The sequence below is a fragment of the Meleagris gallopavo genome, chromosome 27 (assembly GCF_905368555.1).
Source record: "Meleagris gallopavo chromosome 27, MGAL_WU_HG_1.1, whole genome shotgun sequence".
Classification (NCBI taxonomy): Eukaryota; Metazoa; Chordata; class Aves; order Galliformes; family Phasianidae; genus Meleagris; species Meleagris gallopavo.
This window is the reverse complement of record NC_139430.1, coordinates 838,735-866,501: the sequence shown is the minus strand read 5'-3', so window position 1 is coordinate 866,501 and position 27,767 is coordinate 838,735. Positions and strand designations below refer to the sequence as shown.

Below are 27,767 nucleotides of genomic sequence, written 5' to 3'. Positions count from 1 at the left end.
GGGCCGATGGGAAACGTAGTCCGAACAGCCGTAGAGCGCGATAGGGCGCGGGGGGCGATGGGAAATGTAGTTGGCGCGGCACTGCGAGAGCCGCGGGGGGGGTAGCGGGGGCGGGGAGATGAGACGGGAATGGACTCTTCAGCAGTGTGTGTGTGTGTGAGTGTGTGTGTGTGTGTGTGTGAGAGAGAGAGAGAGAGAGAGAGAGAGAGGACAAGGGGAAGCGGTTTCCGACTAAAAGGGGGAGATTTAGGCAGGGTAGAAGGAGGGGCGTTTCTATGAGAAGGGTGGGGAGGCACCGGCACAGGTCTGCACAGGTCGGCACAGGTGGGCAGTGGCGCCGATCCTGGAGCTGTGTGGCCGTTCCTTCAGGCTGCGTGGGGCTCTCAGCTCCACAGGGAGCTTTGGGTATCCCCATTCATCGCGGGGGGGTTGGACCAGATGGCCTTTAAAGGTCTCTTCCAACTCAAACGATTCTGTGATTCTGCAACCTTCATGATCAGCCACTGCACCACGGCACGGTTGGGTTGGAAGGGTCCTTAACAATCATCCTCAGAACCACAGAACCGCAGAAGAGGTTGGACTGAAGGGGGAGGAGCAGACGGCCTTTAGAGATCCCTTCCACTCCAAACCACTCCACGATGCCACGAAACCCACGAACTCATGCCATACCCCGCGACGTCTGCGCCATCAACACCATCCATTAACAGAGCACAGGCGGACAGATTAACACAGGAGTACTTTTGTATTGACAGATGCGAGGTGTACATACAGCACTCTGCCTCACCGCCCCGCTCAGCACAGCAGCTCCTCCAGGCTGACCCAAAAATGTGGTCACCGCATCGCGACGCACCGACGAAGCGGCCGGAGGAAGCAGGTTGGTATTTTCCAGTTCAAACGTGGGACAGGCAGTCCTCAAACACTCCCCTGGAGCTGGACAGCAGCAATCATGCCTGTCGCCACATCCTTGGAAGACACCAATAATTTATTGAAATAAATATAGGTACAAACCAAACCGCCTCTGGGTTTAAACACGAGAGGGACATCGGGCACGATTTCTGTACGCTCGAGAGAGGGACTGGGAGGAGGTTTGTGTCGATCCGCTGGCTGTGCCAATTGTGTCGATCCACCGATTGCGTTGCTGTGCCAATTGTGCCAGTTGTGTTGACTGAGTCTCCGCTGATTGTGTCGATCCGCGTTGATCCAGCATTGAGTCTCTACGACTGTGCTGACTGTGCCGATCCACCACCTGCAGCGATTCTGTCGATCCACCGATTCTGGCCGCAGGAGCCTCGCCAGGTTCGGAGCAGCAGATGTGCTGGAGATCAGAGGTGGAGGCTCCCAACTCATTGGGCTTCATTGTAGGAAGGAGTCCAGTTTCAAGAGGATTTCCTGGTTTGTAAGTGAATTTTTATTATTTTTTAATAATTTAAACCCCGAGTCCACGTTGGCAAGCTACAGTCTGAAGAGGCGGCTCCACTTTGATGAGACCCTTCAGAAGCTGCTCACACAGCAGCCCCCCAGTGAACCCAAGGCTGAGTAGGGAAGCGAGCCCAGCCCTGCAGCCCGGGAGCACCTCGTCCTCAATGTCCCCACCAGCTCCAGGCTGGCATCCGTGGGACCCCAAGGGACAGCAGCGTGGGCACCTTGCAGCCCTCCTTCCTCTGCCAGCACTGCCCTGGCTGCGTCTGTCCTCCGGGACGCAGCCCTCCGCCAGCAGCTCCAGGGCAGACGGAGCACAGAGGCCAGAGAACAGTCAAGCAGGGAAGTCTGGTCAAGGAGAACAAGGGGAGAGTCTTCATCTCGCTCCAACCCTCGAAACTCATGTTTCCACCACTCGAATGAGAGGCAGCGGTTTGGGGCCCATCAGTCTTTTGCTGCAAGAGAAAAAGGATTTGTTCAGTTGGGTGGAACTGGGAGGAAGATTGTGAGTGCTCCATCTCTGGAAGCGCTCAGCAGGTTGGATGGGATCCTGAGCAGCCTGGTCTGCTGGATGGCAACCCTTACTGCGGCAGAGGGTTGGAATGAGATGACCTTTGATGTCCCTTTCATCCCAAGTCATTCTGTGATTCTAGAAAAGCTGTGGGATTGGTGATCCCAGCACCACTCTCTGAACGTTTCCCATAAACCACCCATATGGGGAACCTTTGTTTTACTGCATCGCCCTTAAGAGGAGCAGAAACAACACTGCACCTTCACGAAGGTAGAGGGAGCAGCCCCAAGCCCAGCACCACCTCCCAGAGCCCCAAAATGAGATGTGGAGCTGCGGGCTGAGCCCCAGACCTACCTGCTGACGTACTCTGACTTGGAACGTGCTCTGGAGCTGTGGCCGCCCCGGCTGACCTGCTTCTCAATCAGGTGCTCGATGCGGTCGTGCATCTCCAGGTTCTACAAGAGATGGGAACCACAGTGAGCAAAGGGTAGCTGGCACAGATCTGTGCTGGGAAATGTGGGGCTGCTCCAGCATCAAGAAGAAGGAAATCCAGCCCTAGACAGGAACTGCTGCCCGGAGAAACCAGGGAGGACTTGGAATGTGAGAGTCCTCAATCGTTCTCTGCCTTTTTGCTCAAACACTGCCCCAACAAAGATTAGCAAAACAAATCACCACAGAGGGAAAAAAATGCTTGAACTGCTGATGCAAGCTCAGTGTTTCTCCAAAAAAGGAGAGAAGTTTGACACTTGCTATGATCCCAGAGGCTGGAATGCAGTTCTGATTTCTGACTTACACGCAGCTCTGTGAGCAAGCTGGGCTCTGCTGCCAGAGAAATGCGTGAGATGAAGTTATTTCAGACCCCACTGGAGCTCGCAGCATCTCTGGTTTCGCTGGGAGCCGCCACACCACAGCACTTGGTGACACCGAGGTGACACCACAAAGTGGCACCGCCAGGGGACGGCTGTGCTGCTGCTGCCCTGCCCAGAGCTCACTGCACCCAGAAGTGCCCTGATCCCAAAGCAGACCCCAGAACGACCCTGCTGGGACGCACCTCAGCCTCCAGGTAGGCGACTTTCTCCTTCAGCTCCTGGATCACAGCGTCTTTGGCCTGAATCACCGTTTTGGAGTTCTGGAGCTGCAAGAGAACAGTCATGGCGGCTTAAAAAAGAAAACCCTTTTCATGTGTGCATGGGGTAAGCAGCATGGAGGAAGGAGGGCGGCTCAGCCAGCCTCACACCCACGGCATTAACTCCGCAATCTGCATAGAAAACAATTAGAAAAGCCTCAAATTAAGTCTGCTAATTCAGCCCTGGGTGAAGGAGCTTCTGTTTGCACCGTTTGAGCCTCTTCTCTTCCAGAGCCCTCTTATTACCTTCCCCGGGCGCCAGTGCCACCACCATGCAGGGTTTGTCACTGCTCCAGGGCGGTCACACAGGGCTGTGGGTCGTCCCTTCGCTCAGCCCCACAGCCGCACTGAGCCCACCCTGCTCACCTGCTCGATCATCTGGCGGACCTTGCGCTGCTGGCTCTTCAGCATGTCGTCCAGGTGGTGGATCTTCTCCCGCAGCATTGCCACCTCCTTCTCCAGCTTGGCCGACCTGGAAAAACACAATGGGAGAATCCAGCAGCTGTCAGATCCCTTTCCAGGAGGGGACAACCCCACTTCACCCCACTTCCATCCCCCCCACAGCCATGCAGGTCCGAAATACTTCAGAGGTGAGCAGAGACAGAGACAAACCCAATCCAAACCGGAGCCACAAAGCCTCCCGACGGCAGACTGCGGGGACACAGGAACATCAGGAAGAGTCAGCCCACAAACGAGGCCTTCCAGTAACCGCTCACTGCCAATTAACCCCCGCGGCACACGGATACCGCCCGGGCGAAGCCAGCCCAGCACCCAGGGCAGGACGGCAGCCGCTAGAGGTCCCCGGCAGCGCCGGGCTGCACCGCGGGAGGTATTTGGGGATGAGTCAGCTCGTGGGGTGCTGTTTTGCAAGCCAGAGACGAGCACGCCCTGCGCAGGAATGTGCAGTCATGCCCCGGCGCGCTGACACCCCGACCCGGCGGCGTGGGCTTGCTGCGGCGTTGGCAGAGGCTGAGCCTCACCGGTCCTGTTCGGCGAGCTTGTCACCTTCCACACTTCTCAGCCGTGCCAGCTCTGCTTCGCTGTCTTTCATCTTCAGCAGCAAAGTTCTGTGCTCCTGCAGCGGGGCGAGGGGCAGAGTTACGCGCGGGGGAAACAAGTCGTAACAAATGCTGGCTGCTTCCTGAGCTGAGAGCAGATGCAGCGCAGGCTGCCGCGGTGCCCGCAGGTTGTTTGCACCAACCCTGCGCTTACACGCGGGACAGACGGACAGACAGACAGACAGACAGAGGCACGGCGGAGTGGCCGACAGCAGACATCCCACTCCTTCACCCTGGGATGCAGGGAGGCACAAAGCAGCTCAGTGCTTAGAGGGAGCTCATAAATAAGAGGGAGAGTGGCTTTGTACGCAGGCAGGTGGTAATAGGACATGGGGGTGGTTTTTAGGGACCCTTCCGATCCCATGATTCTGTGCTCCCATGGTTCTGTGGTCCATAGGGTCCCTTCCAACCCATACGTTCTACAATTCTATGCTCTTCTGCCCCACTTTTGGGCTTACGAAAGCAATCTCACATCGCTTTATGCTGTACTGCACTGTTAGATTTATAAATTTAATGCTACTATGAGCAGCCCACAGCTGGATAATTAACAACCCAGGCTGCAGGCTGTGTTAATGCCCCCACGAGAAGAACCGGGCAGCTGTCTAGACTGTGTGCTCATCTCTAGGATACCCAGCAGGAAGGCTCTGCGCAGACCAACCAGATCTTCTAGACCTGGGGAATGCAAGCCTAAAGCAGGACCAGTCGGATGGAGCTGTTCCCAGCAGCTGGCTCATGAGGGCTTTTGGGATAAACCCAGCAGGGAAGCCAAGCTGTGCACAGGGGCAGAACACAGGACTGCAGCGCTGGTACCTTCTCCATCCCCGCCAGCAGCCTCTGCAGTTCGTCCACCTGCAGCTCCTTCTCCACCACGCTCCTCTCTGCTCTCCGCAGAGCACAGTTTGTCTGCTCTGCCTCCTCCCGGTACCGTGACACCGTCCTCTGCAAAGGGAAGAAGGGACGAGAGCCCTCAGCGCCCACCCAGCGCAGCCTCGGAGCCCTGCTGTGCTTTGGGGTCTCGGCAGGAGGGTTTTGCTGAAGGCAAGCAGCCCGGCATGCTTCTGAGAGAGGTTCTTTGCCAACCTCCTCAGCTTCAAAGCACTTCAAAGGAGTGAGCGCCTAAATGCTTTTGCAAGAAACACACCTCCAACATGAGGAACATGTTTGTTCTGAGCCACGTGCGGTGTGGGGCCATCCATGGGCTCCTCCTGCTCTACACCAGCCCTGAGAGCCAGCACCAATGCTCGGAGTGGCAGAGGGACAAACGTGCTCCGTGCGTCCCCACAGCGCAGGAACTGGGCTCCAACAAGGCAAGTGGAGAACACTTGAAGATCCCCAAACCCATCCCCAGTGCTTCTGTCCAGGCTGAGAGCCCACAGTCGGCATCGCATCCAACCAAAAATGCCAAAAAGATCCCCGTGCGGCACTATGGACACGTGGCTTCCTGCACAGAAGGACCAGGACATGTGTCACCACTGATGTCCCCGTGCTGGAGGATGTGGTTGCTGCTCCAGGCCATGCCCCCAGTGCCGTTCCTAACCAACTTCAGGGCAGGCTCTGAGCTCCTGGGACCAGTTTGGACTGTGGGACAGGATGGGAGCTGGGACGTCACAGGAACACAACCTGAGGGGACCACACAACATGGCAGCTGTGCCAGCACAACTCAGCAGAGGGAAGCTGTCATGTGGAGGTGACAGCAGCCATTTGGTGACAGGGGCACAGCCTCTGTGTCCTGACCCATCCTGAGGAAGGGGACAGAAGCTGCAGTGGCACTGAACTCTGGAGGGCAGGAGCCAGGGCACAGCACTACATGGATGGGACAATGTTGGCTGATGGGAGAGCTGCCTGTGGCTTCCAAAATGAAAACAAACCAACTCAGAATCCCATTCTGAATGGGGAAATGCCCAATGTGCTCACCTCGAGGTCCTTCTTCTCCAACTGATGGCATTTCTCAGCCTCCTGCAGCCTCGTGAACAGCCTCTTCGCTGTCTGCCGCATCTTCTCTACATCATCTCCTGAACAATCCTCATCCTGCTGGGACATTAACAGGGGAGACTCAGCATCAAGGAGGTGCCCAAGAAGCCCCCTCAGCTCCCACCCTCCTCTCCCACACCCAGCTCCAGCCTCCAGCCCTTGAAGCAACATGCCCTGCCCCTGAGAGAGTCAGGTGGAGTGGAACCTGATGGGGATCACCAAGAGCAGTGTAGGATTCTGCACCTGGGGAGGAAAATCACAGCATCAGTGCAGGTGGGGGCTGCTGGAAAGGGGCACTGCAGAGAAGGATCTGGGAGTCCTGGTTGACCAACAATTGACCAACGGTTGACCAGAGATTGGCCAACTGTTGACTATGAACCAGAAGGGTGCCATGCTGGTGTCCAAGAAGACCAGTGGTGTCCTGATTGGCTAACAGTTGGTCAATGGAGAGTTAACAGTTGACTGAAGGTCACAGCAGTGTGTTCTCATGGCCAATTGTTCTGTTTGACCAACAGTTGGCCAACAGTTGACCACAAGCCAGCAGTGTGCCCTGGCGGCCAAGAAAGCCAGTTGTTCCCTGGGGTGCATTGTGCAGAGCAGGGCCAGCAGGGCAGGGTAGTACTCCTCTCTTCTGCTCTGCCCTGGGGAGGGTAGAGCTGGAGCACCAAGCCCGGTTCCAGGCAGACAGGGAACTGCTGGGGAGAGCCCCATGGAGGCTGCAGGATGGTGGAAGCAACTCCTTCCAATCCCCATGGTTCTATGACTTTTATTGCTCTGGGCTGTACTCAGTCCTGACATTGATAAAACCCTACTGCAAGAGCTTGCTAGAGACAAAGCAGAAGGGCCTGACCTTTTCCTGAGGACAGAAAACCAAAGCCAGTGTTCCTACACACAAAGCTGATGTCCCTCTGTTCTACCTACCTGCTCTTCCCAAGGCTCAGCGCGGAGCCTCTCCGGGTGCAACCAGCTCCCGTTCTGCTCCTCCAGCACCACCTGCGTAGGACAAGAAGCACCAACCCTGTCATATCAACGTCACAGCCACACACATCCAGCAGCCCCGCAGCAATCCCGGCCCCGTTTCTGGCAGAGGAGCATGCAGAGCGCGCACGATGCCGATGCGTCCCACGTCCTGACTCCTTACCCACTTGTGCAGGTTTTTCATGTTACCTGTAGGTTTCTTCTCAGACATAAGGTCTGATTTTGGGGTGGTCCTTCGTGGAGCCACGGGCTGGACTCGATGATCCTTACAGGTCCTGACCAACTTGGGATTTCTATGAGTTGGACTCAGTGATCCTTATGGGTCCCATTCAACTTTGAATTTCTAACAGTTGGACTCGATGGTCCTTATGGGCCCAGTCCAACTTGGGATACTCTATGATTTTATGAGTGTTGCCAAGTGGGTGCCACAAGCATCATAACCTGTAAGGCCCCTTTTATTACTTTCTGGACCCAAAGATGACATCTTTTTGTTTGTTTCACAAAGCGCGTGTCAGTCAACGCCCAAGACGCGCTCCCATTACCTGTGTGTGCTCTTTATCTCCTTGTCTGCTCTCAAGTTTACTACTTAAGTCTTCCCGCAGCTTCTTCAAAAAACTTCTAGCCTGGCAAAGGCAAGTCAATTTAGCTCAACCCACACCACAGAGTTCTTCAACCCCAAAGAAACCAAACAAGGGCACGGGGGCCGCGAGGACGCCCAGCACCGACCCGCGATCCATCGTGTCCCTACTCTGCGTGCTATGGGAGCTCTGCTGTGAGGGCACCGTCCTCGCCCAGCGGCTTTCTCACACTCATGGGCAGAAGAAACCCAAAAGATAGCAACAATGGGGAGGATGTTTCCTGCGTTACTCATCGATCACACCTTTGAAGTGCTGGGAAGACCCTTGTTCCTCCCTGCAGGACTCCGACATGCACAGTCTTGACGTGCAGCTCCCCAAATTAGTCAGAGTAAGTGAGCAGGGCAGTGCTGTGCAGGCTTCGCCCCAGCCCTTCGCAAAGAAAAGCATTCCAATGGCACAGCAGCGCAGCTTCAGCCCTGCGCCCATAAAGCACCGCTTGGTTTTGGGGCTGGAGGTGATGAGCTCCATTCCCCAGTCACACACCACTCAGTTATAGGACTGGAGCCCTTCTTGGTTTAGGGGCTGGGTTTGGTGCAGTGGGGCAGAAAGCAGCCCATCCTATCCGCTCCATCCCCCCCAACACCGCAGCCACCATCATGGCTCACGGCTTGAGCTAATTCTTGTCTCTTCATGTACGGGATTACAGATGTCCTGGGGCCAGCAGAGAAATTCAGCACAGAAATTCATGTGAGAGCAAACCCAAATTTAACCCTCTCCTTTGTTGGTTTTTTTTTCCCTTCAATTTTTTTCCCCAATGATTTTCCCAATTTTTGGCTAAGTCGTGTGGCCCAGAACCACCACGCAACCACTTCCATGTCTTGCAAGCTCTTTGCCTCCCCAGCAGCCGTGTCCCAGCAGGAGCAGAGGAAGGGTTAATGGGCCCAGAGCTCATCAACCAGTTTACTTTGGGAGATGAGACATTCCAAAGAAACTGCCTTTTAACGAGAGGCACCGCCGCACCCAGGCACGCAAGGGACAGCCTTGGGGGAAAGTCATCGTGCAATTCTCTTCAAATTCAGTCCATATAGCAGAGCAATTAGTCAGGCTGAATTAATTTATGGCGCTTGATTAGACGACTGCCCTGTACGGGCAAGTCAACAAACTGGAGGGTTAAGCCAGTTTGCCAGCGCGGCGCGGCACAGCTTGGCACAGCACGGCCATGCTGTGGCAATGCAACCCGACCCCTGGGGGTCTTGGATACCTCCTGGATGTGCCGAACTTCGCTCTTCAGCTGGCTGACGTGCTCCTCATGGTTCGCACTGCCCTCAGCCCTCGCCTTCAGATAGACCTGAAAGACAGAAATGTCAGTGCCAACCCCGTAGCACCGACCCCAACCCCTCTGATGCACTCTGCACGTTCCCACTTCACCATTCTCTTTCCCCACTTTGTTGGAAGCCAACAACTGCCCTTCCTCTTCCAACGCTCTCTTTCCCCATCACGTTCAGAAAACAATGGGTACCCCTCAGCCTCCAACACCACCTTTTCTTCCCCCATTTTCTTACTGCTGAACACAGCCCTGGGAACCCACCTTGATGATCTCCTCATCGCCGTCGTTGGACTTGATGCGCTCGGATGCCAACGCGTGGCCATTGCTCGATCTGTTGGCCACCATGGCGAAGGCTTTTCCCACTGGCTGCGAGACACAAAGAGCAGAGCTCTGGGACCAGCCTGGCTGGAACAGCTCGCCTGGCACTAGGCAAATCAGCACCGTGAGCTGCAGCAAAGCAGCACGGCCAAGGAGCTGACTCTAAAGTGCTGAATGCATTGGGAGCTGCACTTCCAGCTCACGGAGCTTCCATGGGATGGAACGATCTATAGGATGGAACACCTCCCCTGTAGCACAGGCTGAGAGCTGGGGCTGTGCAGCCCAAAGAGGGGAAGGTTCTAGGAGAGCTGAGGGCAGTGTTCAGGATCTAAAAGGCTGTAACAAAGACAGGGATGGACTCTTCAGCAGAGTGTGTGTGTGTGTGATAGGACGAGGGGAAGCGGTTTCCAACTAAAAGAGGGAGACTTAGGCAGGGTGGAAGGAAGAAAGCTTTTATGAGAAGGGCGGTGAGGCACTGGCACAGGTTCTGCAGGGATATGTGGGCATTGGTGCCGTCCCTGGAGACGCCCAAGGTCAGGCTAAAGGGCTGTGAGCACTGACGGAGCTGTGGGTGTCCCCGTTCATCGCAGGGGGGTTGGACCTGATGGCCTTTAAAGGTCTCTTCCAACTGAAACTATTCTGTGATTCTACAACCTTAATAATGATCAGCCATAGCACCACGGGATGGTTGGGTTGGAAGGAACCTTGCAGATCACTCTCAGAACCATGAGACCAAATAAATGGTTTGGGCTAAGGGGACGTTGTCCCTGCTCATCACAGAGGGGTGGATCAGATGGCCTTTAAGGGCCCCTTCCAATCCAAACCACAGATCCGTGATCCCCTCAGGGCCAGTTGCCTCCCCATTCTGAGCCCCCCACCTCATACTCTTGCACTGGGACACACACAGACGCCAACCCCTTGTGGTGTCCCTGAGCTGATGGGAGCTCACCTTTTGCTTCGCCTGCTCGCGCCGCTCGCCCGGGAGCTCATTCGGCAGCGTCAGCCTCAGCACCTTCACGCTCTCCTGGAACAAGAGGGTGGGATTCAGGTCGCAGCCACCCGGTGTGGTTGGGAAGCTGCAGCCCTCAGAACAACACCCAGCTCCAACCGAGCGAGTTACCGCACAGCAGTGACACCCACCCGGCCCATTGGAGCTTGGAGGAGGAAGTGCAAAGGAGGAACCACTGGACTCATAACGCGGCCACCATGCCAGGGACCCTTCCAGAGGGGGGCAAAGCAGCTCAGGTTCTCCTCCTCCCCTACCCTCTCCACACAGCCAGAGCCAGATCGACCCCTCTCGGAGCTGAGGGGGGGGACAGTGGCCGTCAGCAGCACTGCTGCTTGCCCAAACCTTCCCAACAGCACAGCCTTTCCAGTGTGGGCACTCCGGCGACGTTTGGCACAGAGGACACAGAACATCGTAAAGCGGCACACGACACCTAAACCGCCCCATTTCGGCCCCCAAAACCCATCCCACACTGACCTCACCAACTCCAGGGCCACTCATGCTCCCGGCAACCCCACAGCAGATCGCAGTGCTCTGGGGCCGCTCAGCACCCCACACCCAGCCCCATCGGTGCCTGCCCCACACCACGCCTGGCCACGTCACCCTCGGAGCAGCGCCAAAGGATTGTGCCGCTCCGCTTCCAAGCGCTCTGCACCGCCCAAGTCTCGACAAGCTGTGGGTTTGTTTCCAAAATATTGGGTGTACGCTGCTCTCGCTTTGCCTGGGCTCCCGGGAGAGGAGGTTCCTCCTGCAGGGACCCCTTCGTTCTACCCCGCGCAAAGCACTGACCGCTTAACCCCGCAACCCCTTCTCCAGGGAAGGTTTTCCTATGGAAGAAACAAGAAGGTCGAAGCGGTTGGAAAAAATGCCAAGTTGGATGTGCAGCTCACACAGCACCCACAGCACTCATTTTGGTGGTGAGGTCAGAGGAGTGCCCATGGTTTTATAGGGCAGGGAAGCACCTGCATGCAAAGCGTCCCCGCATCTCTCCATGGACATAGGAAGCAAACAGGAATCACGGAGTCATGGGATCACAGCACGGTTGGGTTGGAAGAGACCTCACAGCTCAAAGAATCATGAAATTATAGAATGGTTGGGTCAGAAAGGATCCGAAAAAGATCAGTGGGGTCACAGAGAGGTTGGTTGGAAGCGACCTCAGAGATGGTGGAATCACAGAATTATCCAAGCGAAGGGATTCCGGTAGCCGCCCCACGTGGCCCCACTCGCAGTGTTGTTTACAACTGGAGGATCCCACGCCGTCCCTGGCCCCATAAACCCACGCGAGGGTGCGGCGCTGCCAATGCTCCGAGGGAATCCCGCTCCCGGGGAAGATGTGCCGCGATAAGCGAGGAGCGCGACGCCGATTTCCATCACCGCCTTCAGAGCGACGCAGCCGTCAGCATGAGGGTGCTTTTGTCACGATAGAACCCAATTCTGGATGAATCCAGCACTGGGGTGACGCAGGTGGGACACAGCGAGGAGCCACGGGCAGGCTCTGCAGTCCCAGTGCTGTGTGCCGCAGATGGAGTATTGCTGGGAGTTGTAGGACTGCTCTGGGAGGAACCTTCTCTGCAGCGTTGCGAGCGCTCCAGCGCAGCCAGTCTCTGCCTGTGCTGCTCCTTCCCTACAGCACCACAGTGTGCGGATTCTGGGGACGCCCCAAGGGGCTGCAAAGCACATCCCCTCTGTAAGGGGATGTTGGGTGGTCGCGGTGCACATTGGAGGTGCTGCTGAGCTCTGGTCCCTGAGCTCCGCCGTGTTCCCACACCAGGATTCTGGGGCTTTGTGCTCACCGCTGTCCCCATGGTGCCTTGGTTTGTGATCGATCCCTGTGACAGTGGGGGTTGCCATCACCTTGGCTTGGGCTCCAGTAGGAAGCGCAGCGCTGCAGGGACTCCCCATGCCGGCCCCAATCCTCTGGCACAGAACCCCAGAACAGGAGGACAGCAGATTTGGGCATTTCCCACAGGAGGAATGGTGGTAATGGGGCACCTTGTGCTCAACTCATGCTTGGACAGAACCCAAACCCCACACGGCGCCCGCTCCCCCCTTTGCAGCGCGGTTGTCTGGTGCTGGCCGCACAGATCCCAGCACACCACAAGCTCACCAGGACCCAAAGCTCTCCATAAATCCACACCTCTTGTTTGGGACCAAATGCCACAAAAGAGAAGACCCCCTTACAAGAGGTCATTCCATGCAAGAAGCAATTTCCCTATAGATGAAGTCAAGCAATCCCGATGAGGCCAACTCTCCAAAAGACCATTTTCAACCTTTTGGCACTTTTCTCACCCCCAAATTCAACACAACCCCATGGGGCCGATGAACACCGTGCGTCCCATCCCAACGCTCGGCAGGAACAGGCCAGACCTGACCTAGGGGCCATCACCGGCACTAATTAGCAACGAGCTCCAGAGATGCCCGGCGTGACACAGGCACTTATCACCCTCCCTAATAACCCATTAACCAAAAGAGCCCAACGCCGCCGCCGCCGCTCCTTATAAGGCCGGGAGGAGGCTGCGGGAATTGGGTCTGACTCACCCAGTGGGGCCGGGCACGGGGACGCCGCGGTGCCCCAAAAACTGACAGAAAGCCGTGGGGTGAGCGGCGCCCGTCGGCCCCACACCGGAGCTTCACCCCATGCTGGGATGGAGCCGCGGCGTTGGGTCACTGCCAGCCCCACCCGGAGCCCTTCCGCAACTGCCTGCAATGGGGAAAAGTGAGCGATAGGGGAGGGAAAACACGGGTGGTTCTGTAAGCAATGAGTAATCCCAAAACACGAGCCGGGAACGGGGCCTCTCGACGGGAGCACACGGCCACGAGCTTAAAGAATTCAGCACCAATGAGCAACGGGGAGGGCTGGGGGTCCCCAGGACCCCATAGATCCACTGTGGTGCCAATGGAATTGTGCAGCTCAGGAGCTGCTCCTCTGTCCCCATCCACTCAGCCACATCCGTCCCCTGGCACCAGCACTTTAGGGACACAGGAATACAGGAACGGGAATAAAGGAAAGGGGACCATGGAAGTAGGAATAAAGGAAAGGGGATAGAGGGAAGGGATACAGAGCAGCCCCCAGCTCACCCAGGCCAGGTTCCACTGCCCCACAGCCCTGGGGCCAAACCTGGACATCCCAAAGCCTCATCCGCCCTGAAACCTTATCCCAAAATCCTATCCCATCCCATCTCCCCATCCTACTGCCTTATCCCACCCCACCGCCCCATCCCGTCCCATGATCCCCTGACCCCACCACCACTCCCCAGCACTGTGGGGAGCCCCAAAGCCAAAGGGAGGGCTGAGGGGCTGTCCCGGGAAGGTCCCCGCTCACCGGGCTCTCTCCGTGGGGCCGCACATCCAGCACTGCACACCAACCCCGCACCCCATTCATGGCCCCGTTCATGGCCCCGACTGCGGCCCCGCGCCGCACACCGCCCCTATATACGGCCACACCCCCTCCAGACCACGCCCCCTCCGCGCAGAGGCCACGCCCACACCGAACCACGCCCCTTCTCCAAGCACCCCATATTCGTGATGAGGCCACGCCCCTTCACCCTGACCACGCCCCCTCATTTACCACACCTCTTCCAAAACCACGCCCCAATCCATGCTAAATCTGTGTTCAAACCACGCCCACTCGTTCCGACCACGCCCCCTGCTCGTTGGCCACACCCACGGGGCCATTGAGCTGCGCTGGGGGTGCTGGGTGCAAAGCTGTGCCAAAGTGCTGTCAAAGCAGAGCCAGGCTGCAGCATCCTGTGCCGTGCCGTGCCAGGGCAGGTTGTGCCCCACTCATCCCCATCGATGACCCTGGTGTGCCAGGCGCCCATTGCCACGTGGCAGTGCCGTGAGCTCAGTGGGCCCCATCCAGCAGTGGGGCCACGGGGTGGGCACAGCCCGGAGCCTCCCATGGTATCAGGAACAACGCCAAGTGCCAAACAGCTCTGCTGCACGGTGCAGCCCAGTGCTGCCGGGAGGAGCCAGGCTGGTTGTGCTGCAGTGGGTGCTGGGTTGGGTGCAGGGTCCGAAATGTGGCATAGGGACAGGATGGGGTGCCCCCGGCCCCACTGCCACCACACTGAGTGCAGATGGGGAAACTGAGGCAGCGGGGACAGAGGCGGCACTGGGACAGAGGCAGTGCGGCCCCGCTGGAGGCCACGAAGGGGAACTGTGGTAACCACTGCCAATCAACACAATGGTGCTAATTAGCACCTGGCACGGCTCCCATTCTCGTTAATTAGTGATAATGAGGATGTATCTCGGGGCCAGACCCAGCCTGGCAGGAGGGAGCCGCATGCCCCCACCCTGCACCCCAGTCCTGCACCGCTGCCATGGGCTCTGCTGGTGTTGGAATGGTCCATTTTATTGAAAATAGCACTTTGAGAGGGAAAAGAGCGGTGAGGAACAAGGGAGATGATTGCATATAAAAATAAATCGGAGCTGAGGGGCGGCGGCATTCCCTGGGGACCACGGGCCCCGTCCTCGCAGCCACCAACCTTGGGTCCACCAGGGGCAAAAAGCCACGCAAAAGAAGAGGGCCGATGGCCGACGCCAGCGGGGCGGAGGTCTCTGAGCAGTTCCTACAGCCCTGGGGGCTCCGTGGGGCTCAGCAGGAGCTGGTCTGCAGGTTAGCCTCGTTGAGCAGCGAGGCGATGGAGGAGGGCCCATAGGTGCTGTCCTCGTCGGAGCTGAGCGCGTCGTCCTGCAGCGAGGAGTCAGCGGCTGCACGGGCAGCTCTGCGCCTGGGGAAGGAGGAGAGGGGGGAGCGTGGAGCACGGAGAGATGGGGCTGTTGGGCCAAGCCACGGGACGTGGCAGGGCAAGGCTATGGGGCACGGTGAGGGCACGGGGCCCATTCATGGGGCAGTGGCGAGGCCGTGGGGCCGCCTCTCTCCCTACCAGGCCTCCTTCTCCAGTGCCTTGATGCGGCCCTGCAGCTGCTCGTTGAGCTCGTGCTGCTCCTCCAGCTCCCGCTGCGCCTTCTTGCGGGCAGCCTCCAGCCGCTCGATCTCCTCCTCGGCTTCATCCACCTGCCGCTTCAGCGCCTTCACACGCAGGCTCAGCTGCGGGGATGTGGCCATTGATTGCCACAAACCCACGGCTGTGGGGCCACCACCACGCAGTGGTGCGACAACAGGGCCACCAACCCATGGCCAGGGGTGGCCAGGTTCCCACCGCCCACCTGGTCCTTCTGGTCGTTGACATGCTGCCGCTCGTCATCTATCTGGATGGTCAGCTCCTTCACCTTGCGCTCCAGCTTGCGGTTGGAGGACTGGAGGATGCTCTTCTCCCTGCCGGGAGGTGTGGGGTAAGAACCTGATGCTATAGTTGGCCCACGGTGGTGGTAGGGACAACGGGGCCACTACCTCTCCTCAGCCTGCAGCCGGTCCTGCAGCTCCTCCAGGCGCGCCTCCAGCTGTGAGATGGAGCCGCCTGCCTTCTGCATGCCCTCGGAGCTGGCCAGACGGCTCTTCAGCTCCTTGTTCTGGGGACAAGGGGACATGGGGAGAAGGGGACATGGAGGCCACCGGAGGCACCAGGTCAATCCAAGCCTTGGCCATTGGGTCAGCTGAACCCTGGCCTGAGCCACCAAGTCAACACCAGCCTCTGGGGAGGATGGCACGGCTGCTGGTGGAGATCCCAGCCCAGAAACCTCTCCCAAGGAGTGGCCACAATGAGGATGGTTATGCAGTGGCAATTATCATCCAACGCAAAGGGACGTGGGCATGGGGAGGTGCCCAGGGTGCAGCATAATGGCGCAGCGTGGAGCTCAGTGCCCATCACCCACTGCATTCCTATCACTCAGGGCATGGAAGGATGAGGGATGCGGTCCCCAGTGCCCACCTGGCGCTCCAGTGAGACCTTGTCACACTCCAGGTCCTGGCGGCTCGAGCGCTCCTGCAGCAGCTCAGCACGCAGCTGGTCAATCTGGGGATGGGGATGTTGGCCACAGCCTTGGTCGCAGCAGTGCCAGTCCCAATCCCTTCCCAATGGTCACACATCCCAACGAGCGGCTGCCGGCTCCCTCCCCAGTTAGCTGTCCTCTTTCTCTTCCTAACAAGCAGCTGCCACACCTCCCACCCCTGGGTGTGCAGGCAGCAATTCTCCACTGGAGGGTTTAACTGGTTGGACTGGGAGTGGGGACCTTTGGGCACCGTGGTGCAGCCGTGCTTGAGGCCAAAATGGATTTGGTGCACCAGTGGATCAAACCCAATGCTGCAGGGCTCAGCCAAAGCCAACCGTACTGCTTTGGGTGCTATTTTGAAGTCGTGGGAATGGGATTTTGTGCAGCATTGTCTAAATGATAAGTCAACCAAAAAAAAAAAAAAAATCACACAGTGACTCTGTCAGAGCCACGCTCCAGTTTCACTGCCACCTACACACTGCATTGCTCAATTTGGACAAATTGAGGACACGTGGAGCAAAGCTCCGCTGGGATGTGCCCGGTTTGGGGGTGAGAAATAGGAAACCCACCCAAGTAACCCACCCCACTCCCCAATCCCCAGCCCTACAGGGTGCCCCTGTGGCCCAGAGTGCCCATACAGGTGGTGGGTCCATTCACTGGCCGAGCCAATACTGCAGTGTTGAGAGGTTTGGCCACGGCATTGGTCACCGTCATCACTCAGCAAGCTCTGCTGAGATGTGCTCCTTTTGGGGATGAAAAATGGGATAACCCATTCCAAAGCCCAGTCCCACGGGGTTGGATCGCCCCTGCGTACCCCACAGAGCTGCAGGCAATGGGGCCACAGCTCGCGCAACCATCGGCAACGCCAGCGCCACCCGTGCCACAGCTCCTGCGTCAGCTCCGGCTTTGAAGCTAATGAGCAGTTGGCTTAATTGGGAGCTGACAGCCTCAACTTCCTGCACAAACACCAACCTCCCCCCATAATTTGGGGCATTGTTTTTGCATCACGCTCGTGGGATTTCCGCTGGCCGCCCTACCTGGTCACGGCTGCGGTTGACGCGCTCGGTCAGCAGCTCGACCGTGCTTCGCTCCTCCTCCAGCTCCTCCTCCAGGCGCTTGGATTTCTCCTGCAGGCAGACAGAGGATCAGCGTTGGCCCCACAGCGCTGGGATGGTACTGGGGTGGTGGGAGAAGGGCTTTTCACCACTATTTGTGGGGTTTCATTGGACAGGGCTGGAAATATGGGTGCACTCCCGCGGCACCGCAGCCCCGTGCAGCTGCAGGATGGCTGAGCACGCTCTGCCCCTCGCTGTCAGTGCTCAGCACTGCAGGGAGCAGGTGGAGGTGTGGGTTTGGGTGTCTTTTTGGATGCTTTTAGGGCATCACAGACCCATTGGTTTTGGGGTGCAAAAAATTGGCTTCTGTGTGCCAGGGGCTGGTTTTGGGGTGCTGTGACCCCGAGTTTTGGGCACCATTGATTTTTCAGGTATCCCAACCTTCATTTTTAGACACTTTGACCCTATATTTTGGGTGCCTGACCCCCATTTTCAAGCAATCAGACCCCGAATTTTGGGCACCCCGACCCAGTGTTTGGGAAACTATGACCCCTGTGATTTTTAGTTGCTCCAGCCACAGGATTTTGGATCCGACGACCCACTCTTTGGGGATCACCACCCTTGGATTTTTGGTTACCCGTGACCTCACATTGCAGGTGCCACAGCCTCACTCTCTGTGTGCCAACAGCTCATTTTTCAGGTGCCCCAACCCACCTCCAGCACCTTGAGCTGCCGCAAGCGGTCGTCCTGGGAGCGCCTCTTGGCATCCACCTCCTCCTCGAGGCCACGCAGGCGCTGCAGCGTCACATCCCGCTCCAGCAGCGCGCCGTCCCGCTCTGTCTGGCTGTCCTGCAGCGCCTGTTTCAGCCTGGTGACCTGGGGACAGTGGTGAGATGCAGGGTGGGGACGGCAACCTCACAACCACCTGGTGGCTGTGGCCACCAGTCCCTGCTCTACCTCGTCCTGCAGCCGTCCCACGCTGAGCTGCATCTTCTCCACCTCGACTCCGCGGTCCTTGGCTTGTTTTTGGGAATCAGTGATCTCCTTGCGGGATTTCTCCTTGCATTCCTCCAGCTGAGCCTTGAGTGCAGCCAGTGAGCGGTTGGACTCCTCTGTCATCTGCTCCAGCTGTGGGAGAACAATGGGACAAGAGGTGGGAAGGGAGGCATGAGGTTGGGGGACATTGCTGCCCGTAGCACTGGCAGTAACCCGTGGGATGGGAGCTGAAGGCATCGGGACTCCGTAAGTGCACCAGAGCAAAGGACAGTGTGACCCTGGATGCAGATTGATGGGGACAGCATGGATTTAGGGAGTGTGAGCACAAACAGAGACATCCCAGCATAACGGGGAAGGATCAAAACAATGGGATGAGCACATCCAAAAAGTGGGGCAGAGTCCCGCAGTGCTGCAGCCAGGGCACCTCAGAGACCAGTGAGACATGGGATGCTTCACCTGGAGGAGATCCAAGAGGACCACCACCCTCTGAGACCTCCCACTAGGATGGGGCTGTGGGTTGTGGGATGGAGGAGATCCATGAGGACCACTGCCCCCTCCACCCACACCCCATGGAGGGGTGACGGAGCAATGAGGTGCAGACGCTCCCCACCTCTCTGTTCAGTTTCTCGGTGCTGCGGTCCAGCAGCCGCTTCTGCTCCTCCAGCTCGATCTTGGCACGCTTCAGCTGCTCCTTCTGCCTCTGCTCGTCCTGGAGGGACGCACTCAGCTCCCGCTGCTCCTGTGCCAGCCGTGCCATTCCCCTCTGCGCCTCATCCAGACGTGTCTCCAGCACCCGCTGCGCCCGCAGCAGCTCCTGCTCACGGTCTGTGGCTTCGCCCAACGACTCTTCTGCGTGTCTGCGCTCTGCCTGGGAGGGAGAGAGGATGGCACCGGGGGACAGCACTCTCCCCTATGATTCCCACTATCCCCAGTGTCCCCCCGGTGCCATCTGCTTCTGCTGTGGCCTCATGACCCCAAACATCCCCCAGATGTCCCAAAGTTCCCCAACATTTCCCACATCTCCCAGTGCCCCCACTGTCCCTCTGGTGCCACCTCCATCCCCCCAAGTCCTCACATTCTCAATATGACCTCATCTTCCCAAACCCCGCATCTTTCAGCCCGGACCCACAGCAACAGTACCTCTAATTTGGTGACCTTCTCTCGGAGCCGTGCCTGGGAGCCCTCCCAGTTTTCCCCCATGCGCTCATAGTCCTTTAGCTGCGTCTCCATGCCCTGCACCTTCCTCCGCAGCTCCTCGTGCTGCTCCTGCAGCTCCCGCAGCGCTGCCTCTGCCGCCTCCCTCTCGCCCTCCAGAGAAACCTTCGCCTGCAACGCATCCACACAACAGGATGGGCCACCTGGCCCCACGGCCAGGCCAGCCCAGGAGATGTGGTGTGAAACTGGGGCCCCATTGCAGCAGTGTGGTGAGATTGCTCCCTGACTCATGGCTGGGCAACACTGAGCCCTTCCCCATCCCACCCCAATCTCATTCAGTCTTCATCCTCTTCGCTCCAATGCCATCACTGCCCCCATCCCCATCCCCCCCTCACCCTGACAGCCTCGTCCCTCTCCTCCCGCAGCCGTTCCATGTCACGGTGGCACTGCTCCATGGCTCCACTGTGGCTCTGGGCCTCATCCCGCACAGTGCTGCGCAGTGCCTGCAGCTCCTTTTCCCGCTGCCTCATCACCTCCTCCCGCTGCTCCTTCTCCTCCGCCAGCTCCCGCTGTGCCTCCCGCGCCCGGCGCAGCTCCTGGGGATGGGATAAGCTCAGAGACCCCAACAGAGCACATGCAGCACCCAGATCCCTCCTTTGCTACACACCGTGCGCAGCGCTTCCATCTCTCCGGGGTCAACTGCGCTGCTCCGCGCCCTCTCCACCTCCTCCCGCGTGGCCGTGAAGCGCTCCCGCAGCTCCCGCAGCTCCTCCTCGAACTCCTCCCGCTCCATCTTCACCTGTAGCAGTCTGGTAATGGGAGTATGGGATGGAGGGGTCCGGCAACCCGCTCAGCCCCAAGCACACGGCCCTGATTTGCTGAGACGCACTCCTGCTTGGCGGCACGCAGCTCATCCTTGTTCCGCTGGAACATCTCCCTCCAGTGCCCCGTCTCCTCGGCACTCTCCTCCAGTTCACGCTGAAGGTTTCGCACCACCACACCGATTTTCTGCTTCTCTGATTCCAGGTCGGCCCGGTTCTGGAGAACAGGGGGGGAGCACTTGGAGTGGGCGTTGCTGGGGGATGCTGAGCCCCTGCCCAGTGGTGTGCTGCCCAGTGATGCTCCAAGGATGCTCTGGAGATGCTCAGACCCTGCCAGGGGATGTTCTGCCAGGGGTTCTCCAGGTATGTTCTCAAGGATGCTTGGGCTCTGTCCAGGGATTCTCTGCCCTGAGGATGCTCAGACTGTGCCCAGAATGCTCTGGGAATGTTGATGCTCTGTCCGGTTTAACACCACACAAAGCAGCCCCCCAGAAAGTGACCCGAGGATGCAAGGGACCCCACAGCACCAGGCAACACTGATAGCTCCAGGCTCCTCCAAGGATGGAGCGCAGAGAAATGGGGCAGTACACAGAACCTCGTGTCCCAAACACAGAGCCCTCACCTGCGAGATGTCCTCCACGCTGCGCCGCAGCTGCTCCATGTCGCTGTGGCACTGCAGCCGCAAGCGCTCCAGCTCACGGTCGTGGTTGGCCACCTCTTCCTTCAGAGCCCCTTTCAGCGCCGTCAGCTCCCGTTCCCGCAGCCTCAGATGCTCCTCCAATCGCTGCCGGGAGCTCAGGGCCTCCTCCAGCTCCTCATGGGTCTCCTCCAGCTCCTGGAACACAGAGGTGGCTGTGGTTGGTGGCACAGTGAAGGTTGGTTGTGGAGCAGTGCATGTGGCCATACCTTGTACAGAGCGTTGGTGTCCACGGCTGTGCCCATCTCTGTGCGCACCGCTTTCAGCTGCTCCTCTGCCCGCGTCTGTGCTGCCTTTGCCTCCCCGAGCCTGTGGGCACAGCAGCCCTCAGACCCCGCAACGCACAGCAGAGCTCTCAGATCCCTCTGATGGAGAGGGAAATCCAGACCACATCCACAGCTCAAAGGATGGTGAGCTCCACACCACTGGATGAGGACAGTGCGGGGACCCCAGCACCCAGCACAGCACTGCAGGAACGCGGCCCCACGCAGCCCTTACTCCTTGGTGCTCCTCTGCAGCTCCTGCATTCTCTTCTCCAGCGCTGCCCGCAGCTGTGCACTCTCCTCCTGCGCCTCCTCCAGCGCCCGCGCGGTGCTGCGCTCCTTGGTCAGCTCCAGCTTCTGGCGGAGCTGCATGGGGGGGATGGCGGTGACAACGGCAGCCCTACCCGAGGGACACCCACCTCCACCCAGCAGCCTCACCTTGCTCTCCTCGTCCAACCTTTCCTGCAGCTCCTCCACCCTCTGGGCCAACGCGTGGTGCTGGGGCTGGGAGCACGCCTTCCCCTTGGTGGGTGCCTGGGGACACACCGGGCTCAGTGCCACCCCCTGCACCTCAGACCCTTAACCCTGCCCTTAACCCACTCACCCCCACCTCCTGCAACTTCTCCAGCACCAGTGCAGCCTTCCTCTTCAGCATCGCGCCGCTGTCCCTGCTCCTGGGGACATCATGGCAGAGGCAACGTGTTGGGTGTGGGATGGAGCAGGATGGGCACAAGGAAGGATGGGGCACCCCAAGCACTTCACTGCTGTCATTCCCCAAATCCTCGGCGCTCAACCACGTGGCACCAATTGCTGTGTTCCCAACCCACCGACACCCAACCACACAGCATTGCCATTCCCAACCGCCCTGCAATGTGGCACAGCCACACCCAGGTCTGGGGACACTCACCCCTCCTTCAGGATCCCATAGATGACCTCCTTGGGGTCCTCACTGCTGCCGGGCTGGGCTACCTCCTGCTGGTCCCGCAGCAGATCCGGCGTTGACTTCAGCTGCCAGCGGGACGGAGATCTCAGCACTGGGCACCAACCCCACACTGGAGTTCCACTCCCACCCCATGGCCATGGGACCACCGAGCGGTGCCACCTCCACCCAACACCTCCTGTACCTGCAGCTCTGTCTGGGCTTTGCTCTGCAGTCGCTCCTCAGTGCCACGATTCACCGTTCCAGTTTTGCCTGCCCCGGTGGGCAATGGGGACGGTGCGCCCACAACGCGGCCATCGGGAACGGTGCTGCGGGCATCCAGGCTCTGTGAGCGTTTCCTCTCCTCCAGGGCCACACGGGATCTCCGCGCCGCACGGCCGCGCTGCTGCACTTTGCCATCAAATTTACTGATGAGAGAATTCACCGAGGAGAGCGGTTCGGTGTCGATGTCACCACCTGCGTGCCGCGACGCCGGGCTCTCCGAGTCTGAGGAGGGCGTGACCCCAATCCCGGAGCCTTTGCGATGTGTGGGGTGGGCAATGCTCAGCGTGCTGCTGCTCCTGGAGCCGGTGGCCACGGGCTCATCGCCAGCAGCCAGCAGATTGCCATGGGACTGCGTCCGGCGCAGCTCAGCCCCCATCTTGCTATGGGGTTTGTGCCGGGTGGGCACCGGGGCGGCACCGTTCTCTTCATCTGACACGCTGTAGGAAGGCTGTGGGCGCACATAGGGGTTCTCGGGGAGGTCCGGCTCAGGGGGCGGATCTGGGGGCCGTGGGCTGGTGGTCCCTGCAGGGTAGGAGCCGTCGCTTTTGATCTGCACCCCGAAGGAATCTCCACCCTTATCGCCACTGTTGAGGACAACGAAGGGCTGCCCTGCGATGCCCTGCACGCGCACGGCCACCCCATAGGAGCCCGGCTTGGTGCGCGCCTTCGGGGCCTTCTTGGGCTCCTGGAGGTCATTGATGAAGCGGATCTGGACACCGTAGTCCACCGGGCTCTGCTTCTCTGCCGTGCGCTCCATGCCGGGTGCAGTGCTGCTGTTCTGGGGAGAGGGCAGAGTCACAGTGGGACCCACGGTCTGTGCTCCCCAGTGCTGGGGGGATGCCGCTCCATATGGCTGACACGGCCCCATAGGACAGATGTGGCCTCATAGTGGGAATGCAGCCTCACAGGGACAGGCATGGCCCCATAGGGGATACAAAGACCCACAGTAGGGACACTACATCACGGAGTGGACATGGCCCCATAAGGCAGATGCAGACCCACAGGGTTGATGCTGCCCCATAAGACAGACATGGCCCCACAGTGCAGATGTGGTCCCACAGCAGGGATGCGACCCCATAGTGCTGCAGACCCGGTGGCACTGCTCCCACGCACAGCACAGCCCCCGATCCCACTGTGATTTCAGCGCAGACGGAGCCCTTTCCTCAGATCAAGCCAACAGTGAAACACTCATAGAAAGCGCCGGTGGACTGCTAGCCCCACACTGCACCCTCAGCCCCACGCAGCTCCGATCCCGCAGGACCGGTCCGACCCCACAGCCCAGCGCGGCGCTGACACCCGGCACTCACCAGCGTCCTCCGCTCGCCCTCCGTCACCACCGAACCGCGGACACCGCAGCTCCGGGAGCTCCGGCAGGACTGATGCAGAGCGACAGCAGAGCCCCGGGCAGCCCCGGCCCCACAGCGCTGCGCTCCTCCACTGCTGCCTCTGGGGCCGGCAGCTCCGTGTGCTGCCCAAAATAACTGCACTGCGAGCGGCATCGCGGGCACCGCGCTCAGCGCACGACCATGGGATGGTGGCACAGAGCCGGGGTCACCACGTCCCGCACGTAGGGAGAAAGGGAGAACGGCACCAAAATCTCACGTTTCCAGCTTTTGGTCCCGATGTCACCCCACAGTGCAGCCCACACATCCACCCCCGTGCCCATCCCAAAGCCTCAGCTCCGGGCACACTGCAGAGGACAAATGGCCACAGGGACCCCACGGTGCCAGCGCTGAGGTTTTGCCAAACCCAGCACATGGCAGAGGTTCAGTGCCAAGCTCAGCCGCAGCAGAGAACCAGCCCTGAGCAGATGGTGGAGGTGGCAGCACCTGGCACCCAGCGGGGTGGCCATGGGGACGAGGGCCACTGCCATGAGCTCGTTGTCCCCACATGGCATCACAGTAATGAGATCGGTACCAGATCCCAAATGTCCTCAAGTTCATCCTGCAATCACCCTACGGTCAAGCTACGGCCACCCCATTGCCATCCCACGGGCACCCCACAGTTTTCCCATGAACATTGTGTCTCTACGGTCACCCCATTGCACCATTTCCCTGTGGCCACCCTACGGGTTCCCTACAGTCATGATATCCCCACGGCCACCCCACTGCCACCCTACGAGTGCAGCAGTGAGGACGGATTCTTTTCCTCCATAGGTACGCAGTGGGTCCAGCCCCACAGCTCGAGCCAGGAGCAGGTGAGCACTAATCCCCAGGAATGCCCCGTCCTGGCTGGGCTCCAGCACTCAGATAAAGGGGAACAGACCACATTCCAACACAGGAACACAGTGTTGATCCCACAACAGCACACAGCCCCCAGGAGGGGATCTCAGTGCAAATGAGGGTGACGAAAAGGGGGACCCCATTTGTCGTCCCTGGGGGCACTTGGCCTGATGGCACCCAGCTCTGCCCTGCAGCCGCGTGTGGCAGGCGGCCAACTCTGCTCATGCAGATACGGAGCACAAAGGGCCCTTTGTGGGCACCGCAACCCACAGAGCTGTTGTGCAACGGGCGGGCAGCGCCGGGAGGGGAAGGCATCGGCACCGCACGTCCCAGCCAGAGGCACGGGAACAGCGGGATCCGAGCACAAAAATATCTCTTTTTCTGCCCGTTTCCTGGGCTTCAGGCTCTCTGCACCAAAGGCTCTGCTCCACCTGCAGCACCGATTGCTCAATAGGAACAAAGTCTGCGTGGTTCCGTGTGCCGGCAGCGCCCTGCCTGCAACCCCGACCAACACCGGCGCTGCGCAAGGATCCGAAACCCGAAACCAGGAGCGCGTCACGGGGCCGCGTCCGCCCCACGCCCCAGGGACGTCACCTCAGGTTAATCATCAACCGGGCACCGACGGCCCCGTCCTACTTCCTGCCCCCCTGCGGCGGGCATGCAGCCCTAAAACCCAACAGGTGTTGAGGAAAGCCGCCCTGGGATGAATGGCTGCCAATGGGTCACAACCCAGTGGTCCACGGCAAACCCTGACAGCCAACACGAATGGCCAACCCCAACAGTCCACATGTGCGGCCAACCCCAATGGCCAACCCCAATGGCCAACTCCAATGGCCCACAAAAGTGGCCAAGCCCAACAACCAGCCCTGACAGCCAACCCTCATGGCCAACCCCAACAGTCCATGAGTGCAGCCAACCCAACGGCCAACCCTAATGGTCAGATCGATGTCTATGGGGTTGGGACTGAAAGGCATGCTCTCTATGGGATCACTGCCAGAAAAGGAGGTACTATGGGATAGATACCTATGGAATTGGGACTGGAAGCTACGTTCTGTGTGGGATTGCTGCCTACAGGAGCAGGGCTGGAAAATGTGCTGTCTGGAGGATCATTATCTATGGGACCTAAGCTGGAAATCACACTGTCTATGGCATTGTTACCTGGGGGATCCTTATCTATGGGATCCAAGTTGGAAGCTGTGCTTTCTATTGGACTGTTATCTATGGGATCAGGGCTGGAAGCAGCGCTTTAAATGGGATCACTGTCTAAGGGATCAGGATTCTTATCTATGGGATCCAAGCTGGAAGCCCCGCTATCTATGGAACTGTTATCTATGGGATCCTTATCTATGGGATCCAAGCTGGAAGCCGCGCTCCAAACCAGCCTGACTGGTCAGGGTGGTGGGGAGCAAACCCAGCCCAGAGCAATCCGCACACTCCAAACAAAGGGTTGGAACAGCGGGCACAGAGCACAGGGACAGGTTATCCTGGGGACAGCTGAGCTGGGCAGCCCTACCCCGCACTGCAGGGATGGGGCAGCGCCAGGCAGCATTTAGGGTTCCATTGGCACCGAGACCCCAGCAGCACTGGGCACACTGGGGCGGATCGGGGCCAGGGGTATCACGTCCCACCATGCACACTTTTGGCGTTTCTCTCCCACTGAAGCTGAGCGCCAGGCGAAGTAGGGCAGCATTAAAGATGCAGGAGGTGCCACGTTACGGCCGCCCGCAGCCAGGAACGGTCAGACCCAGTGACGCCGTGAGTCCTGGAACAACGCTATGGGATGGGGCTCAGCCTTGGGCAGCTCCAAAACGATTATCTCAGTTCTAACAAGGTCTGGAGGGAACGGACCCACAGTCCCAGAGGTGCTCGGGGTGGGAGGAGCAGGGCTGGGACAAGGCTCTTATCAGCAGAGATAAGGACAGAGCCACAAAGGCCGCGTGGAATTTACAAGCAGAACAGCCCTGAAAGGGACAGGAATGGGATCTGTGAGGCTCTGGGGCCCTACAGAGCAGTGCCTATGGGAACACTGCAGTGGCGGCTCTGTGGGAGGGGGACGGCACCGCCTGTAGACGGGTTCATGGGGACCCAGAACGTTTATAAGGAAATGCAGATCTCCTATGGAAGGGGCAGAGCACCTAAAGGGGCAGGGAGGGGCTATAGGGACAGGGGGTCCCTGAAGGATCCTACAGATGGAGAAGGAAGACCCAAAGCAGAGCAGAACCTTTACTGGGGGGCATCCTATGGGATGTACTATGGGGCACATCACACCCCAGAACAAGGACTTTTGGGGAGTTCTGTAGGGCAGAGCATCTCCCAACAGAGTCAGCCCCTACGGGATCTGTAAGGGGACCCTATAGGGACCGTAGTGTCAAGCAACCCCTATGCAGCCCCAGTGGGACTGGTTGCAGGGCTCCATCCCTATAAGCTCTGCCGTGGGGAAAGGCACGGCCCAGGAAGGGCAGCCCTGCAGCCCAGCCCTACAGGCAGTGCCACAGGGCACAGCGCACCCAGGAAGGACAACACCAGCAGGCACAGCCCAATGGGCTCCGCCATGGGGCAGGACAAGCTCCAAGGGCAGCAGCCCGATGGACCCAGCCCTATATTCTCTGCCATGGAGCAGGACAGGACCCACAGACCCCAGCCCCCATTGGGTTCTGCCATGGGGCAGGACATGCTGCGTGAACCCCAGTAACTCTGGACTCAGCCCCTGTAACACTCCATCATAGGACAGGACACGTTCAAAGGACACCAGCTCCTATGACTCTGGCCCCCACGGGTTCTGCCGTGGGCCAGAAGAGGCTGCAGACCCCGACCGCTATAGCCCCAAGCCCTATAGGCTCCACTCTAAGGGCAGCAGGACGCGCTCTAAGAGCAGCAGCACCTAGAGCCCCAGATCTTATATGCTCTGCCACAGAGCAGGACAAGACCCGCAGACGCTGACCCCTATGCCCCGGCCTCTCTGGGCCCCGTCGCGAGGTCAGGACCCCCCGTTCCCCCCAGCCCCGCACTCACCGTTCCGCACCGCCCCGCACACCTCCGCCGCCGCCCCAACCTGTTACCTCCGCCACGCACCACCCCCTGCGCTCCCATTGGGCCGCTCCGCTCGAGGCCCCGCCTTAAGGTGGAGCAAAGCCGCGCAAACCGCGCCCCCAACCACGCCCCCACAA

At 59.2% G+C, this 27,767-nt stretch overlaps 2 protein-coding genes across 12 annotated transcripts; both read right to left on the bottom strand.

Moving 5' to 3' along the window:
* Positions 1 to 723: 723 nt before the first annotated feature.
* On the bottom strand, positions 724 to 13,750 carry TUFT1 (tuftelin 1). Of its 7 annotated transcripts, none has more exons than XM_010724006.4 (13): positions 13,615 to 13,750; positions 10,236 to 10,310; positions 9,230 to 9,334; positions 8,903 to 8,989; positions 7,606 to 7,686; positions 7,007 to 7,078; positions 6,029 to 6,145; positions 4,925 to 5,053; positions 4,037 to 4,131; positions 3,423 to 3,528; positions 2,982 to 3,065; positions 2,285 to 2,385; positions 724 to 1,874 (listed from the first exon to the last, which is right to left on the bottom strand). In XM_010724006.4, exons 1-13 carry the CDS (start codon positions 13,684 to 13,686, stop codon positions 1,820 to 1,822), a joined length of 1,179 nt encoding a protein of 392 aa, XP_010722308.1. In that variant the 5' UTR covers positions 13,687 to 13,750; the 3' UTR covers positions 724 to 1,819. The 7 variants fall into 7 exon arrangements, with proteins under 7 accessions (XP_010722308.1, XP_085065964.1, XP_019478686.1 ...); XM_085209838.1 differs by having other exon boundaries at positions 6,029 to 6,142; positions 13,615 to 13,726; XM_019623141.3 differs by lacking the exon at positions 13,615 to 13,750 and adding an exon at positions 10,770 to 12,763.
* An 875-nt stretch (positions 13,751 to 14,625) lies between these two features.
* CGN (cingulin) lies at positions 14,626 to 27,744 on the bottom strand. Of its 5 annotated transcripts, none has more exons than XM_010724000.3 (21): positions 27,613 to 27,744; positions 22,299 to 23,156; positions 22,082 to 22,182; positions 21,779 to 21,848; positions 21,613 to 21,708; positions 21,410 to 21,540; positions 21,121 to 21,220; positions 20,837 to 21,049; positions 20,283 to 20,431; positions 20,061 to 20,202; positions 19,789 to 19,989; positions 19,379 to 19,564; positions 18,849 to 19,106; positions 18,200 to 18,370; positions 17,957 to 18,118; positions 17,225 to 17,314; positions 16,127 to 16,210; positions 15,649 to 15,767; positions 15,465 to 15,573; positions 15,182 to 15,345; positions 14,626 to 15,025 (listed from the first exon to the last, which is right to left on the bottom strand). In XM_010724000.3, exons 1-21 carry the CDS (start codon positions 27,688 to 27,690, stop codon positions 14,890 to 14,892), a joined length of 3,618 nt encoding a protein of 1,205 aa, XP_010722302.2. In that variant the 5' UTR covers positions 27,691 to 27,744; the 3' UTR covers positions 14,626 to 14,889. The 5 variants fall into 5 exon arrangements, with proteins under 5 accessions (XP_010722302.2, XP_010722305.1, XP_085065950.1 ...); XM_010724003.4 differs by having other exon boundaries at positions 22,299 to 23,151; positions 27,613 to 27,738; XM_085209824.1 differs by lacking the exon at positions 27,613 to 27,744 and adding an exon at positions 23,686 to 27,559 and having other exon boundaries at positions 17,966 to 18,118.
* Positions 27,745 to 27,767: the final 23 nt, after the last annotated feature.

Excerpts from the sequence above, each read along its gene's own strand:
- TUFT1 (XM_010724006.4), bottom strand. The coding sequence starts at position 13,686 with ATGAACGGGGCCATGAATGGGGTGCGGGGTTGGTGTGCAGTGCTGGAT. Across the intron at positions 9,335-10,235 it reads GCGAGCAGGCGAAGCAAAAG|CCAGTGGGAAAAGCCTTCGC; the intron begins GTGAGCTCCCAT and ends TGTGTCTCGCAG. Across the intron at positions 2,386-2,981 it reads TCGCCTACCTGGAGGCTGAG|AACCTGGAGATGCACGACCG; the intron begins GTGCGTCCCAGC and ends CATCTCTTGTAG.
- CGN (XM_010724001.4), bottom strand. The coding sequence starts at position 23,877 with ATGCCGCTCGCAGTGCAGTTATTTTGGGCAGCACACGGAGCTGCCGGC. Across the intron at positions 20,432-20,836 it reads GCGTGGAGGACATCTCGCAG|AACCGGGCCGACCTGGAATC; the intron begins GTGAGGGCTCTG and ends CCTGTTCTCCAG. Across the intron at positions 15,768-16,126 it reads AGGTCTCACTGGAGCGCCAG|AACAAGGAGCTGAAGAGCCG; the intron begins GTGGGCACTGGG and ends CCTTGTCCCCAG.